At 39.8% G+C, this 17,028-nt stretch overlaps 1 protein-coding gene across 3 annotated transcripts in view; it reads right to left on the bottom strand.

The window, feature by feature from the left end:
• The window catches only part of dab2ipb (DAB2 interacting protein b), a 156,796-nt gene that overhangs the window by 115,589 nt on the left and 24,179 nt on the right, over window positions 1–17,028 (bottom strand). Inside the window, exon 1 of one of the 3 annotated variants that reach the window (XM_063478186.1) lies at window positions 12,371–12,389. The exons of the other annotated variants lie outside the window; for them this stretch is intronic. Within the exon in view, the coding sequence (XP_063334256.1) occupies window positions 12,371–12,389 (19 nt within the window). Of the gene's footprint in view, window positions 1–12,370; window positions 12,390–17,028 lie in introns of those variants that run through there. 3 annotated transcript variants of the gene reach the window in all.

Consider the following 17,028-nt stretch of genomic DNA (forward strand, 5'->3'; position numbering starts at 1 on the left):
CTTTCTGTAGAGTTCTATTTTCTTATCCCTGATAAATTGAGTCCATAAATATAGATATGGTGGCAACAACATTACATTTAGACCGTAGCTCATAACGGCTGCGGCCGGCATGTTTCTGCTAGTGTTTACACCGATCCAGATCTGCCCCACAATTTTTCCCCATCTACAGAAGGCTGTCAGTCCACAGTTTACCTCAGCTGTCAATGCCAGGTGAGAAACGTCCACTTTTTTTCACTCTATAAGAGGCTTTAAAACTTTGTGAAAGGACTCAGTCACCTCAAATGTTGGTAAGCGCTGCTCTTTTTGCCACTCTTACCTACTGTTAGCCTGTCTTAGCCACTGTCTCAGCTAACAGAGATATGATTATTTCTTTAGTCTGAAGGTGCAGGCATGAATTTAAATGTTTCTCTAGCACAGGAACACCTAAGGGTTCACTTCTCCTCTGCCACTGGCCTAAATAAAATGCCATTACTCAGAAGAGAGATGTAATTCCTGGCTACTGTATTCAAATATGATGGGTTAACATGGCATCTCCCACAAACCGCAAACTCACTCCAAATCTATTTTTAATAGATGCACAGAACAGTGTGTAACTGCGTCTATGTATATTTATGAGTACAATATCCTTTTTTCCATTAAATGCCCTCAAAAAATTACTGACTGTACCTTTAAGCATTTTCCTGAGTATATAAGCTCCTGAGTTAAATGTCTATGTAATATAACATGATTTTGTTTCATTTGATAGAGCAGATTTACAATACTGTTACCTTGGTTACACTGTAACTAACCTTTGAGCATACAGTGTCATCGTTTTCTCATTCAGATCCACCTCTTACTTGTCACATCCATCACAAAATAAACCGAAAAAACCAAGATGATAACTGCACTTCAATCCACAAACCAATTTGACTGACATACAAGTCAAAAATACAAATCTCTTTTACACTCGGTGGAGCAGGATGAAGGTTAGGGAAGTTGAAACTACTCAAACTAATTTAAAACACTAAGATTTCTCAGATGAAAGGAAAATCAAGGTAATCTAGAAGGACTGGGAGAAAAGAATCACTTCCTGTGGTGTTCAGGTGATGTTTTGCCAACTTTAAAGTCAGGGAGAAAAACAATATGCAAGAGCAGACTGAGATCAATGGACAAAAAAAAAGTCAAGTCATTTCTATCTCAGAGTAACTGGCAGATTTGGGGGGAGAGAAAGATCCAAACTTTCCAAAAACACTCTTTAGGAAAGTCTGATATCTGTTATCAGATTTGTACCTGAAAGATCTGCTGGTGACTAATGATAGCTCAACTTTGCTGTTAGAAATGTGCCAATATGGGTGGATATCGTTTTCAAAGACCCAATTTTGTTCCACCGAACAAAAACATCTCTCTGAGGAGGCTGAAAAAGTTTAGTAGAGTTACCTTTAACTTTTTTTTAAAGCTGTTGTGTAATGCATAAAGACTCTTTGACTGACACAGAGGCGATAAATGAAGGATTCTGTTTTGAAAAACAGTCAGTACTCCAATCAGGGGACAATTCAGATTTCATGATTGCAGTGGGGGGGGGGCTTCGAAACACGCAAGTCAGAACAGGCTGCGCCGCTCTCCCTTTTTCAGACGAGCGATAATTTTGTATGTAAATGTCACCAGCCTTGGCAGAGGAGAGGAAACAGATCCAGAGTGATTCTGAGGGTGAACCTTCCTGAAATTTTCCATTCACAGATAACAATGCACAGACAAGCGCACGCTCAGAAAACAATAACACATGAGCTCATGCGGCTGCCATCTGATCGGTGCCACTGACTGTGCAATAGACAGGAGAGGCTACAGCACCTTCCTCAAGATATGGTGTGAACAAAACTTTTTTTTTTTGTTCCATGCTTTGCTGCTGGGCTTCACATGCGAGACACATCTCAACAATAGCGTATCATCTTGCTTCAGGCACACTAAAGTGTTTACCAGAGAGACCTCTTATTTTTTTCTTCTCTCCCCACAGATCTCATTACAGCAAATTAAAGAAAACCTACCATGTGGTTGTAGTACAATTTGTTCTATGGTAATACAGTCATTCTGGATGAGACGAGAGAATGTACGGCTAATCTAGACATGACTGACAAAGCTAAAATACTTACAAGTTGCAAAGACAGTGCAAAAAGAACCAAAAATAAGTGCAGACACCCAAGTAAGAAGGCAACCGTCCACTTTCTGCAGTAAACCTTCCATAACTGTAAGGAATAAAAAAAAATTGAATCTGATTTCACCAAGATAGATTTGATTTCTCTGCCGTAACATACATGTGCATAACAAAGAGTTACTTTGTTTCTAACCACACTAATGCTGTGAAATAGCTGCAAGACTGCCAAAGCCAAAACTTGCTCATTTAAACTTTTGAACCATCTGGAGCAACAATAGCACTGATTCAGGCTCCCGTTTTTGGCTGCATGAAAATAAAAGTGCTAAAAAAGAAAAACTATGTTGTTATTCTATTAGTAAAGGCTCGAGCCTCTCTGGAGAATTAGGTGAGATATAGCTTGGCTTTAATTCTGTTTGCACCACTGCAAATACACAAGATCCTCACTCACAAGCGGTGAAGGCTCAGATGTCTAGTTGCACTATTTGCACACCTGCACAATCTGACATCACAAAGACTTGGTACTAGAAGGGTGGAGGTTTAAAGGCCGGTTAATATGCGTCAGGTGACATATAGAAAAGCTCAGGGCTACAGTGCTCTGCAGTGTGTGAAAGCAGCTTCATACTCTTCTTCCAAAGAGTCGAAGTGAACTAAACAATGGGCTGAATTCATTGCAGAAGTACGCGGTGTATTATATTCTAGCTCAATAGAATATAATACACCGCCTTTCATTTGAGAAATGAAAGTATTTCCTTTTTGGTTTAATACAAGGTGGACAACAAGTAGCTTCTGAAGCAGTCTGCTAACACAGTGCAGCAAAAATACTGAAATATGTGTACCTGGTTACGCTGCATGTAAACATGTAGCTGATTTTACATGTCACCAGATTTAATTAGCTATTTTATTTTTTACTTCATCTCACAAGCTGTATACGTACATGCAGTGACCACTTCATTAGGTACACTTCCTAGTACTGGCTTGGACTACTTTTTGCCTTCAGAACATCCTGAATTCTTTGTGGCATAAATCCAACAAAGAGCTGGAAACATTCACATGATAGCATCACACAGTTGATGCAAATTTGTCAGCTGCACATCCTGTTGCACCACCTCCTAAAAGTGCACTGCTGGATTGAGTTCTGGTGACTATGGAGGCCATTTGAGTGCAGTGAACTCACTGTAATACTCAAGAAACCAGTTTGAGATGATTTAAGCTTTGTGACATGGTGTGTTTTCCTGCTGGAAGCAGCCATCAGAAGATTCAATTCAATTCCTACAGCACCAAATCACAACAACAGTCACCCTGCAATAATACAGAGAAAACCCCAACAATCAGACGACTCCCGATCAGCAAGCACTTGGCGACAGTGGGACGGAAAAAGAAAATTGCGCGTAACCTCTATTGTCCAACTGTGGTGACCCCGTGCAAACTGTAACATCTTGATGCATTCTCAATCATCCAGGAAAGTAAATCTCCAAAAGTTGAATCTGTTCATCTGGACGTAGCGTTTTGTGGGAGAAACGTTTCGTCACTCATCCAAGTGACTTCTTCAGTCTCAGCTGACTGCAGGTTTCCCCAATCTTATAAGATTGGGGAAAACTGTAACATCATTTTCCAGTTCTTAGTAGAGGCCCTCCTGTTGTAGTTTTCTGCAGCTTTGAAAACGCCGAAAACTGCTTGGTTTAAACTTCAGTAATCTCCCTTGATCATGTCTGCACACGTAAATGCACTTGTTGTTTCCCTATGATTGGTTTATCAGATATTTGCATTTGCAAGCAGCTGAACAGGTGCAGCCAACGAAGTGGCCGGTGAGCATACATTGTTCTTCTTACTGCATATGCATCTTATTTAACCCTAATGAAAGCTGTTTTTTTTTTCAAATGAAACAGAAGTGGGAATGTAACTTCAGTACTGCTGACTTTTTGCCGAAACATCACCACCACAACCCGTCCTTACCCGTCTGTGTGTCACCGTATCAATCTGCAGCCTGTGTGTAAAAGTTTTTTGTGCGAGGAGCTTGCACTTAGCCACAGAGATCAAGGCAAAGCGTGTTTTCGTGTGCCTTTGTACTTAAACTCGATGCACGTGTGCATGCATGCGTGTGCGCGATCTCTTTGGAGGAGTGAATGACACAGAGTGGAGACTTCAAAGCATCTCTTTCATCAGCTGGAGCGAAGACATACAAAGCAGGCACCTACACACTGCATTCGTCTCGCTCTCACGCTCAGGTCCAGCTTTGTCCGTCTCTTACTATAGAAGAGATGGAGCACAAACAGCATTAAGTCTCAGTGAGCGAGAGCCACATGTTTTCCTGAACTATCCTCACTTTAGAAACTTCTGCATCACATCCACTGCAGAGTAAATCACATAGTAATCATAGTTTTCTTCTTCATATCCTGGTTGGCACCTTACTGCAGCTCACTTAGAAGGAAAAAAATCAATAGGTTGAAGATTTCAGAGATAATTCTTTCCTCTTCATTCAAGTAATGTTAGCAAAGCCTTGGGGGCAGACTTCTCACTATAACCTTGCAGTTCAAACACTGCAAGCACTATGTACAGTGATCCAGAGAAGCAGCAAAGTGAACAAACACACTGCTGGAGGGCACAGAGTGGCAAAAAAAATAAAGACAAAGTAGTTATGCAGTGCAGAAAAACTAACAGACTTCAAGCTTTTTCTTGGTTGCTAATAAGAAAAAACACGCATGCGGGCAGAGTGCCCAAACAGGGTGGAATTCATCAGGTTCGCGATGAACTGCAAGCTTCCAAGCTTTGATGGTGAAATGTGAGAGCAGCATCACTTTGCGAATAGTTACGCCAAACTGTAAACTGACAAACTCAAACTTCTTCTTAGGAACACACAAACACGACCGGCAGCACACAGCTTGTTGTTGCCAGGACTAAAAATAATGCTACCAGAAGAGAAGTTCTCCTATGAGCGACGCAGAAGAGATGTCAAAAATTAGAAAAGAGGAACTGCCACGGATTACAGAAAGATGAGCTTTTAAATGTGAATCAGAAACAGTATTAATGCCCTGTCAGCGGGTTTTTATTGAAACTAACATTGTGTACATGAGGGTGAAACTGCTGCTTGGTGAGCTTTTTTTTTTTAGCAGTTGTAGTATTTATTACCCCTGCTGGCAGACGGCCTGGTGCGGCTGCGTGACCGGCTCCGCTGACGCTGCAGTCGGGATTTGCCCAGGAATCTGTAGTAGTATGAGGGTCTCCCAGATCCCTTCCTTGTAACTCCAGCCATGGTGTGATTTCCCACTCCGAATCCACCACAAAAAATATGAACAACACTAAAATCCAAGTCCTCCTGAGGTGCTACCAGCGCAGAAAAATGTGAGGAGAGGTTTTCATGGATCACAACTCAAATTTATGGCAAAATTTCACTCAGGAGTCCTCTTGGAGACATTCACATCTACTCAAGTCCTCATGGGTAGTGTCAGGACAAATTCCCCACCACTGTGAAAGCATTTCCCGCTGAAGAAAGAGAAGATTAATCCATCGAACATTTACTTCAGCTCCAATACTTGTGTCTTGTCCCACAAGCTCAGATTACTGCTCTGAACCTCTGAACACTCCCCCTCCTCAAAGTTTCCCACACAGAGATCCCAAAGGCATGATGTCCGGAATAGTGTGAGCGTGTATCCTGAATGACAGGAAAGCTGTTCCTGCTCCCAGTGCAAGAGTGCACTAAAGGAATTTTAGAGACAGTCACAAAGCCAGTTCCTCACATTCAAACAGCAGCGAAGGAGAATTTGTCACACAGCTTTACACAGTCAAAACAACTGTCCTCACCCCCTGAAACTCAAATCCTGTGAGTGTAGAGAAGACAACATGCTATGTGGCTGAGAACAACAGGGGGAAAAAGTTTGGGATGCCTAGAAAACAGGCAAAGCCTTCAGTGGAATGGAGTTAACAAGCCAGCTATCAGATCACAGCAGGTTTCAGTTCCCTCCCACAATCAAACTAAAGCTGCTGTAGACACACAGACAAGACAAACTCTGGAGCAGGAAGCAACACTTGCTCATAAAACGTCACAACCTTTGACATTCAGTGGCTCCGGATCCAGTTTTTTCAGTCATGTTCCAGGTTTTACACTTCAGCCACTAATTTGCCTCCTTAGGCAAAAAAAAAAAAAAGCATGCCTGGGAGTGACAGCCTATCAGAAGCAAATGTAAATAAGCTATAAAGAGTGACAAAGCAGCCAATCACTACATGCTATGAAGAAGACGGCCCATAGTCCACATCTAAATACAATGGAACAAATGCAGACATATGTGCACATTAGGGCTTAGTTATGGAAGTGCTTTTAGCTTCTTCCTGACTTCACATAAGGCTAATTCATACACAAAAACCTTGCTCCAGAGCTGGATTTTCTGGAGAAGCCAGTTCTGAAAGCTGATTTGCTTCAAATAACTGTGAGTTGCTGAGACACCCCTTGAAAATGGTTATAGGTATTTTTGTTGAATACCTTACAGAGCTCTTGAGATCTTGGCATGACTCCAAAAACTTGGATGATGTAATGTGTTTAAGTAAAACAGGTTTCACCTGTCGCTTCACATGAAATTTCTAATACTCATTTTCTGATGTTGGGTACGGTTTCTAAGCAGATCTAACTGCGTGCTTGTTAAAATGTGTTTTAAAAAGACTACAGTGAGTCCCAACAAAGTCCAATGATTTCTCCTCTATCCCCTTTAAGGCTGTCACGTTGTGAAGCACAGCACAGTTTCCAGCACTCCTATTCCAGTCATGTTTTGGCCAGTTGGACTTCCATCTCATCCACTTTGTCAAAACAGCCACCCAGCAACCTGAATTTTATTTGGGTGAGTCAATGGGAGCAAACAGGTTGGGTGATGAGCAAAGACTGTACTAGTGTGGGCAAAAAAAGAAAAACTCCCTGGGACATGGCCACGGTGTAGATAGTCTGTGGTAAACGTCCTGCCTGCAAGCCATACTCTGGTTTATATACCATGATTTCTTCCACTAAAGACTGCTGCTTAGAGTCTGTCTCTAAGCTGGAAACTAGACTTTTGTCCCCAGTTATGATCCTCTGAATGACAGCTGGGTTACTTTGACAAATCTATGGTTAAACTGCATTGATTTTCAAGTCGTCAGAGCAAGCTGAAGTAGCGGGAACACTCATAGATAAAGCTCAGCTGATATAGGATTTTTAAGAACAATACAGATACTGATATTTGTGAATTTTAAAATCCAATATTCCAATATATTGGCTAATATTTTTTTTCAGACACACAAAACATAAACAGATTTCATTGTTTATTTGCTTGTTTATACACTTACGCTGTCATTTTAACTGTCGATATCTATTTGATCAGCTGACTTTCAAGAGGCATATTGGCTGAATTCCCAAACTTTTTCACTGTAGCCACGTAATTACAAATTGAAGGCAGAAAATCCCCAAAAAAGAATAATAAAATTCAGCTCCACTCATGTAAAACAGCTACTAGATCCAGCTGGAAACTGACTAAAAAGTCACAAGTTAAGTTAAACTTATTACGAAAAAAGACACTTACAAAAATCAAGATATCTAATCAGAAACACACAATCATAAACAGCTCAAAAAAGGTCAATTTTATACATTCTTGTAATCAAAGTCTGCCATGGTTTCCAAGATGAACGGATTTCTGTGTTGATTGTACCTAATCAAAGTCTTCCTCTCTTTTTCTCTCATACTCGCTCTCTGCAATACATTTCCTTCCTTCACTGGCTGCTCAATTGTTCACTGTGATGCTGCTTGTTGCTAGTGAGAGCAGTGGGGACCATAACGCTGCATGCTGTGAAGAGTTTTTGTCATTACCCCAGTCCATAAACTCCCATCGACACAATATAGCAGTGTGTGTTTGTGCCTGTATTACTTATAACATAAAGTAGGCATTCCCGAGGTCCCACAGAGCGTATTTAGCAAGCATACATCACACAGTATCAAGCCAGAGCCTCCTGCTGCAAAGCAGGAAAATGCATTGCCTCCAGGTTTTGCATTGCTGCCACTGAGCTCATGAAAAACAAAAAAACCCTGAAGAGTGTGCATATTTTCTGTACTTTTAAAGGTGAAAGCACCAATAACCACACAACACGCAAAGTCTTAAAAACCTAGTCTGTAAGGTTACCGAACTCATATGGCAGTTGAGTGTTATTCATACACACAAAAGCGGCGCGTGTAAGGCCGGACCGCTTTCTTTTTTATTTGAAAGCAGATTGATCTTGCCAGCATGATAGTCGCTGTGGGAATAGCTACCTACAATGAGTTCTTGTTTGACCAGCCAGGAGTTTATAGACAGCCAGTCCAGGGTCAGGAAGAGTTCGTGTACAGCTGGTGGCTCCCCTCTGCCTCGATGACAAACACACCAGTGGGCAGTCAAAGGGCCAAAAGGAAGAAAGGCCAAGAAAAAAGTAAAGTAAACCACAGGCTTTCATTTTAATGTGTATGCTGGCTGCAAACTTTTGCATTATAATAGGACCAAATAAGCTTTCGCCGGTACTAACGAATATGGCAAACATTGCAAGAATTCAAATTGCTTTTCAAAATAAGACCTCCAGAACAAAATGCTAATAAATCTGAGAATAACAGCTTAAAAAAACAATCAAAGGAGAGTTCTCCCAGTAGCAATATAATTTGGAATTGCAAAGTACTTTTTAATACTAAATGACTACCAAACTATCTATTGTCAACAAAGCTTATAGCATGACTGATCAGGATATGTGCAAGGTTTACTTTTTTTTGTTAATGATCACATAGCTCCTCTTATGTTCCTGCCATGACGTTCAGGTATTCTATCAGACTGAGAGCTGGACTTTGACTGATGCATTGCAACACCTTGGTTCTTTCCTTTTCAAGTCATTCTGATATGTGCTTGAGATTGCATGTACTTTAGCATGACCCAATTTTAGCCAGCTGTTAGCTGTCAGATAGATGGCCTCATGTTTGAGTCTAGAATTATATACAGAGGCTATACAGAGGTCAGCTCAATGACCACAAGGTGCCCGGGTCCTGGGGATGCAAAACAAGCCCAATTCATCACCCCTCCACCACCATGCTTAACCACTGGTACGAGGTGAAATGTGATGCCGTACATTTTGTCCAAACATCTCAGCTTTGGTCTCATCTGTCCAAAAAATATCGTTCCTGACGTCTTGTGGTACATTCAGATGTAACTTTGCCAACCGAAGCTGCACTGCCATGCTATTTTTAGACAGGGGAGGCTTTCCAAACAATCCTCACTGGTTCAGTCTTTTTCTAATTTTACTGGCATGAAAATTTAACTGTAGCTCTTGGGTCACTCCTGGTAAGATTGTGGCATTGTATAGACGCATTCCTGCACCAGATCAACGCTTTTATAGAGGCGGTAAAGTAAATTTGATCAGTAGCACCTGGCTGTTGCTTACCCGTTTAAATCTTTTAAAAGCTGAAAAGGTGTACTTAGTTTTTTATAAGACTGGGCGTGATAGGTCTAGAGGACATCTGAGGTCTTATAAACAAAAAAAAAAAATAAAATCAATATATTTTCAAGTTGTGATGAATTTTCTTCCAATTAATCTATGAAAACTAAAATCTGCAGTGCAGTTTATTGGAAGTTTTCGATTACTTGGGGCTAGGTGTTAGTTGGTTTTGGTCATTCTAGCTCACAGTAACATGAAATCTAAAAACTGCCTGCTCTATTTACCTTACTTGAACATTCAAATGTGCACTATAGAGATAATACAGATGTGCAAGTTTCTTTACAATCTTTTTGACAGCCTTTCCTCAAACCCAAGAATCACTAGGAGTTATTTAAGTGACTATTTTCCAGTCAGTCAGCCACGTGAATTGATTATTCTCAAGAGCAGCAGAGTGGAAAAGGCTTTTTAAATAAAAAAAAGTCCTGCAGTGTACAGACAGAGTAATGACTCAATCTATCATGATAAATGTATTGCACTGACTGTACTGACTGTACAGGCCATTTAGGGCAGTGAGAACGAATTAAGCAAGAGTCAAAATGGTGTCTGCAGGTGGACTCCTGCAAAGCCTTTTAGCCTTTTAGTGCCTGCTCCACTCGACTTGACTTGTTTTCAGTCATTTTCCCTTACAAACTCGTACGACGTAATGTGCTTATGGTTGTTACAGCATGCGACTAAAAGTCTTGCGACATCATTTCTATGAGACATGAACACCACAGCAACGGATATCGAGGCGCTGGTATACGTGCTGGTCAGTCTAAGGCTTTTTGTCAGACTCAGGGACCACCGTGTTGTTTTTTGTGTAGCCATTTCCTGAATTGTCAGGTTTCAAAATTAGCAGCTTTGATTTTTGTGAAGGAGAAGCTCTCATGACTCAACAAGTGATACTACTGACTAGCCAATCAGTGGCATGCAGTCTGCTGACATCACATTTTCAAATCGCCTCAGATCACTTGGAACCCCAGTCGAGTAGGCACTAAAAAAGTACCTGGTACCAAGTACTACCACCTAATGGAAAACCCTAAAAGCTGTGCCAAGCAGACCCAAGTAGGTACTCCTGGAAAAAGGCTATTAGTGTTCCTGTGCTTGACTAACAAAAAATGGGTTCAACAAGATTTGATGTAAGAGGGTGTATTACAGTAAATAAGGGTAAATTATTCTATTTATTCAAACACAACATCAAAATCCTTTAGAAAATGGAGTAGAAGATGCCTGAATGGTACCTGAGAGAAATAGAAGTGAAAACACCACATGGGGAATGTGAAGTCAGTGTGACCTGTTGAACTGACCACATTGTATCCAAGATAGAAGAAAAGTAGAGGTTTGTCCAACTAGCACTAAAGACTAATGTTTCACTCTGTTTCTTTACAAGTTTCTGCTTTTGTCTAACTCTGACTTCACAAGAGTATTTTACTTGAGAGGGTGTAATTAGCAAGGCGTACTCACACCAAACCATCAGCGTTAAGATGGTAAGAGCAATGACATTTCAGAGTTCTGAAAGTGAGACCTAAAACCCAGAGAGGCACTAAGTGAGCCTGTTGTTCTCTAAAATACTGCTGCTCTGAAGATGGAACTAATTCCACTTTCCCCACAAACAAAAAGACAAAGGGAGACGTATTGATTCTCAACACAGCTCACTCTATTGTCTCCACACGGATACAGGGTCGAACACAGAAAAGGGGAGCACAGTGGCCATTACTGCTCAAACACAGCCAGCCATTAAAAGCGAAACATCTCAGACAGAGTCACAGGGATTAGACAGCTCCAAGAAAGCGTAAAGTCTCAAGGACTGAGTGTCTCGTTCATCTGGAAATTGAGAAATGCATTAGTATGGATTACAAGCAGTGGATAGGCCGAAACTGATGGCTACTGCTACTGCTGCTGGAGTCTCCTTGGGCAGATCATAGCTTCCCCTCTAAAAGACAGCTTGACTTTATTATTTGTAATAAAGTCACGATGGATTTGGTGTAAACAGCAACAAACTCATCATACAAGTAAGGGAGTACGTTTATTTATACAGCACTTATCAAGAACAACAAGAACAAAAGTCACAAGCTGCTCTACAATATCAAGTAAGATACAGCAATGAAAACAGTATAAATGGACAAAACTAAATAATAGCAGGCAGGTCTTCAGCTTCTTTTTAAAGCTATCAGCAATGTCCACATTCTCACAAGCCATGGGCTCATTTTGTGTTCAGCCTGGACCCAGCTACTGCCAACAAGCACTGATCAGATAGCAAGGAGCACATTGCGTATCATTTGTCTTCCTCTATATCTCTCTTCCAAATAAAGGCTAACAATGACAGGCCTGTGGCATTACTGACTCACTACGTCTTCTCTTAAAATGGACATTAAAATGTTTTTAATGTTGCCAAAATATTTTCATAATTCTGTTTTCCTATAAAAAATAGTTAGTTATGTTATGCAAATATTATGCAAAGTACATGTTTGTATTTATAATGGAGTCAGTATGTATACAATACTTAATTACGATTCAGTTAAACAGTAGATCATAATTGTATCAACACTGACCCCTACTGGAAAACATGGTAATGTACAACTCGGTGACACTGACAACAGTCTATTTGGCCACCTTAAACAGTCCATAAGGTAGCTGATGCAAACACATACAGGACAGTTGGAATGACCTTAAAACCACTGATGACTAAATATGGTGTGCCATGGTGTAGGAAAAACTCAAATGCTTCATAATTTTATGACAGACTTTTAGACACAGTATCAGCCTTTGGTTAAACATATAAGTAAATAAACTATTGTTTACCATGATATGCAGGTTTCATGTCCAGGACTGTAATCATGAAGCAGCAGAGAGACGGGGAACCGTGAAACCATCTCAACCTACTCATACTCTTTATTGTCCCATGCAGAGGGTAATTAAGTTAGCCGATCCAAATTTTCTCTTTGAACACATTCAACCTACCCCTGTATGCTGCTATAGTGACAGACTACTTACATCTATCTATGCGTTCTTTTCTTCCTCCTCTTATTCATGCCTCCCACTCCCTCTTGGCCAGAGAGTAAAAGGCCAAACTGGAGAATGTCCTGTCCCAAGCAGAGCTCATTATACAAGCCTAGAGACAGAAAGAGAACAGGCGAGCCTGTGTGACACCGTTGGCCAGAGACAAACAGATATGCGAGATGGAGGGGGAGGAGAGGAGATGAACTCCTCTTAAGCTTTGATTAGAGGAAGAGCGCAAATCAGCAGTGACGAAGGGAGAGAGATGAGAGGGAGCCTTCGCTTATGAAACAGCCACTTGAGAAAAGCACAGAGGGACCTTTGACAGTGTTGTCTTCAAATGTAATATTAAAATGCCACAAAGGGCACATGCACAGTCATATCCATTATGTAAAGTAACAAGCAGCTGCTTTGAAAGTCCTTCCAGAGGCAAGTCTCGCTGCTCGGCAGCTTTCGTGGTAACACCTTTGAGCAGTTATTTTGAAACCTTTATTAAATGAATGAGGAGAGAGGCATTTGAAAAAAAACCCAAAGAAATAAAGAATAAAAAGAATGATACACAACACTATGGCTTAATTCAGTCCTGGATAACAGCCTGCCATGGCTTTACAAAATCCTCTCACAGATTTATGTCTCTGTCTGAGGTTTCTTCCTGTTGAAAGGGAGTTTTTCCTTCCCACTGTCATCAAGGTCTTGCTCAAAGTAGGCCATCTGATTGTTGGGGTTTTCTCTCCAGTATTGTTGTATCTTTACTATACGATATAAAGTGCCTTGAGGTGAGTGTTGTTGTGGTTTGGTGCTATATAAATAAAACTGAATTAAAACTGAATTGGGTTTTAAAGTGAGATCAGCAGTGAAATCCATGCTTTTATTACAACTCAGCTGGATTACTGTAACTCGTTGTACATTGGTATTAGCCAGTCATCCTTGTCACGTCTTTAGCTTTTAACTGGTACTCCCATTTTATCCTCACTGCACTGGCTGCCTGTCCATTTTAGAGTTCATTTTAAAATTCTTTTATTTGTTTTTGCAGATCCCAAATTGTGGAACAATTGTGACCATTAGAAATTAGAAAGGTCTCCTCAATGTCGATATTTTTAAATCTGGTCTGAACACCCACCTCTTTGGTTTGGCTTTAAACCCATTATAGAATTGTTAACTTTATTATATTGTTTACTGTTATTGTCTTTTTATTTTTAGTATTTATACTTTGTCTTGTTTAAGGTTCAGCACTTTGGTCAGTGCTAGCTGTTTTTAAAGTGCTTTATAAATAAAGTTGGCTTGGCTGAATTGGACTGGATATTTCAAAGTTGCTTTGCTCCAGAAATACTAGTTGGTTAAAGTATTTAATTAAATTTTTATTAGGTATAAAAAAACAATTGGCTGCATAGCTCAGCTATGTTAGGATGCCACCCGCCACAAACCAGGGCTGCAATCCCAGTACACAGCAGCGGCTCTGTCTGCTAATAAACTGTAAACAAACAATTTAAAAAATGAGCAGATGACAACTGTGCAAACTAGGTTCTAGGTTCAAAAGAGAAAAAAATACAAGACTCAACTTAACTTCTTAAACTTGCTAAACTGCATCATGTAGAGGGCACTCAGCAGTAAAACAATTAACTCAAATTAAAGGGTTGATTTTACTGCTCTGTGTGACTAATCACCAGATTAACTTGCATTATTTGCAACAGTGTTTCGTTTTACTGTTTATGTTCTTTACAGGGTTTTATCACCATGTTATCATCTTCATTTGATAATGTCTGACTGTAGTAGGCGGCACTCAGGGGGATCATTTTGTGTGGAAAAAGAGTCATATGACCTTTGAAATGCCCGTTTTTATGTGAAGGCACACAGACCCCACAGCAGAAAGCCCGACTTAACAGAGAAAGTCCATTGTGATACTCTTTATTTTTGACCAGTGTTTTAGTTTTTGAAGATTTGTGCATCTGTTTATTAATACTTGCGACAGTGTACTCGACTGTGTCTCCAAAAAGTGCTGTTTTTTATTGAAATACCTACTGTGAATATTAAAAAAGCCCCTGAAAAATTATAATTACATGACAGATTAACTCCGAAACTAATAAATCTAATAAATCTGAAAGTGAACTTTCAAAGAATAAAAACAAAACTGAAAAGCGCAAACTCACTCTGGAAACTAACTGAAATGAAACTAAACTGAAAAAAGGAAAGAAAATTCTAATAATTGGAAAGCACAAAACTAAAATAACTCTGGTTTTGCAGTACTTTGAGTAAGAAAGTGGTATTATAGCCTGATCAAAATGTTACATTCTGCACAGCTGCTTAGATGACAGCCTTTATGGAACATGTTGTGTTCCATTTGAGCAGGATCAGGCGCCTGCTGATCAGCTTATTAGCATACTGTCATTATACTGGAGGCTTCCCTCCTGACCACCTCACTCTTTTACTATTCTGTCCTTCCTATACCAACATGCAGGTTGACAGTAAATGAACACAGTCGTGCACGGCTGTGTACAACACATATCAAAGAGACAATGTAAGGATTAGAGTATGAAAAGCCCATACTCTGCTGTTGACGTTTAAGCGAACGCTTACACAGCAAAATCTGTTCCAATCGAGCCATAGACTGCTGGTCAGATTCTAGCAACCCGCTAACTCACAAGTACAAACACATCTCCATCAACTACACTGAGATTTTACTCAAGCAAATGGGATCAATCCTTTGTGGAAAAATGCATGTTCTAAGCATGACGCACAGACACATAATACATGTTAAGCTCGCCACAAGTTTTCACTTTCCATCTCCTTTTAGCAATTTCTTATATAATCCAGATGGAAAAGTCCCCTTTAAATGTCAAATACCACGCTGTTCCTTCAGGAAGGGAATGGAAGAATAAAAGTCCTCAAATAAATAAATAAATAATCATGTCATTATAAAGGCTCCATTCACATAAAAACACAAATGAACACAAACCAAACCAATCCGAACCTTCTTCTCTGTGCTGTACTCTACAGTTTCAGAGTAACCACCTCATGTAAACACTGTGATATTAGACGTCACAAACTCAGTCTACCTCATCTACACATCAACTCTGGAGTTCTTTCTTTGACCTAAAACTCTGTTAGTGTGGACAAACGGCAGAAACAAATGGAAAGGCTAATATACATGTATATGTGTTTTCAGAGCCAGTTTTAGAGCGCTTCAAGCAAACATTATTGAGGTTTTGCAATCACATGACAACAAACCACACAACTAAATTGTCTGTTATTTCGGATGTGTGAGAATGTAGAGTTGGGTGAATAAGGCCCAGATAACATGGGTCTAGAGACCAGCAAGTGACCTCCTGGCAACCACCGGTGAGGGAAAAATGTGCATTCAGTGATTGGTGGCCTTGAAAGTACAATTTTTCTGAAAGTTTTTTAGCCGCAGCGTTGGAGAACAACCTTAAACTTGAAGGTAAAAGTTCTCTGTTTCCACTTTGAGTTGCAATATTTCAAGTTTTACTACTGCTTTGTTATTAGTTGGCAAGCGTTTGCAGACAAGTTGCCATCTTCCATCTAAGCTACACGTCACCAAAGCAATCTGCTAGCGACCAGGGTAATTATAGTTCACTAAAACTAAACTACAAACTAAAAGACACAATATGACAAAAATAAAACACTAAACTTCTGGAAAAAAAAACAACTAACTAATACAGTTTTGTGAACCACAAGATGTCCACAAGACTGAGACTCAACTGCTTTCATAAAATTTTGTTTTTTTTATTGGTATTATATACACCAGTGCTGATTTTACTAAAATTTACTAAATTTGACTAAATCTTGCCTCTGAAACTAACACTTTAATAAAGTGTTAGTAATAAAAACTAAACAAAAAAGAGACTCAATAAAACTAAACTGAATTAAAAATAAAAAGTCAAAATGAAATTAAAATAAAAACGAATTAGAAAATACAAATCTATTACTCTGCAACCGATTTCACCTGGCAACAACCACCAGCAACCACTTGTCAACCTTGCGACATTTAGTATATACAACTCTTGATGAATGTGTGCTTGGTGCCGCATGAGAAACTTCTATACTAAATAAACCGAACAATATGCCATTAAAAGCTTGTGGTTGGAACGTAACTTCAAAGCAAACGTTTGAACTTTCATTTGAACATGATGTACTGAAAGCTTGTTCATTCTGATGTCAAACAGTATACAAAAAAGTGTTGTCAGTCTTCTTGCTTCACAGCTATCAACCAAGGTAGCTAAATTATGCATACACACTTCTGAAATAACGTACACGACATTTTCTTTCTTGTCAGGAATCTATAATTCTCTTTTCTCTGACAAGACCAGCTCTAGAGACAGAAAAAATTAGAGGACAGGCAGAGCCAGGAAGTTGGATTTTTTGGGTAGAGAAACATGTCATTACAGAAGCAGAACTGTATTGCTTCAAATTATCCTCCTCAAAAACGCTATTCCTCAGCTTTTTAT

Source organism: Pelmatolapia mariae, linkage group LG7 (assembly GCF_036321145.2).
Source record: "Pelmatolapia mariae isolate MD_Pm_ZW linkage group LG7, Pm_UMD_F_2, whole genome shotgun sequence".
NCBI lineage: Eukaryota > Metazoa > Chordata > Actinopteri > Cichliformes > Cichlidae > Pelmatolapia > Pelmatolapia mariae.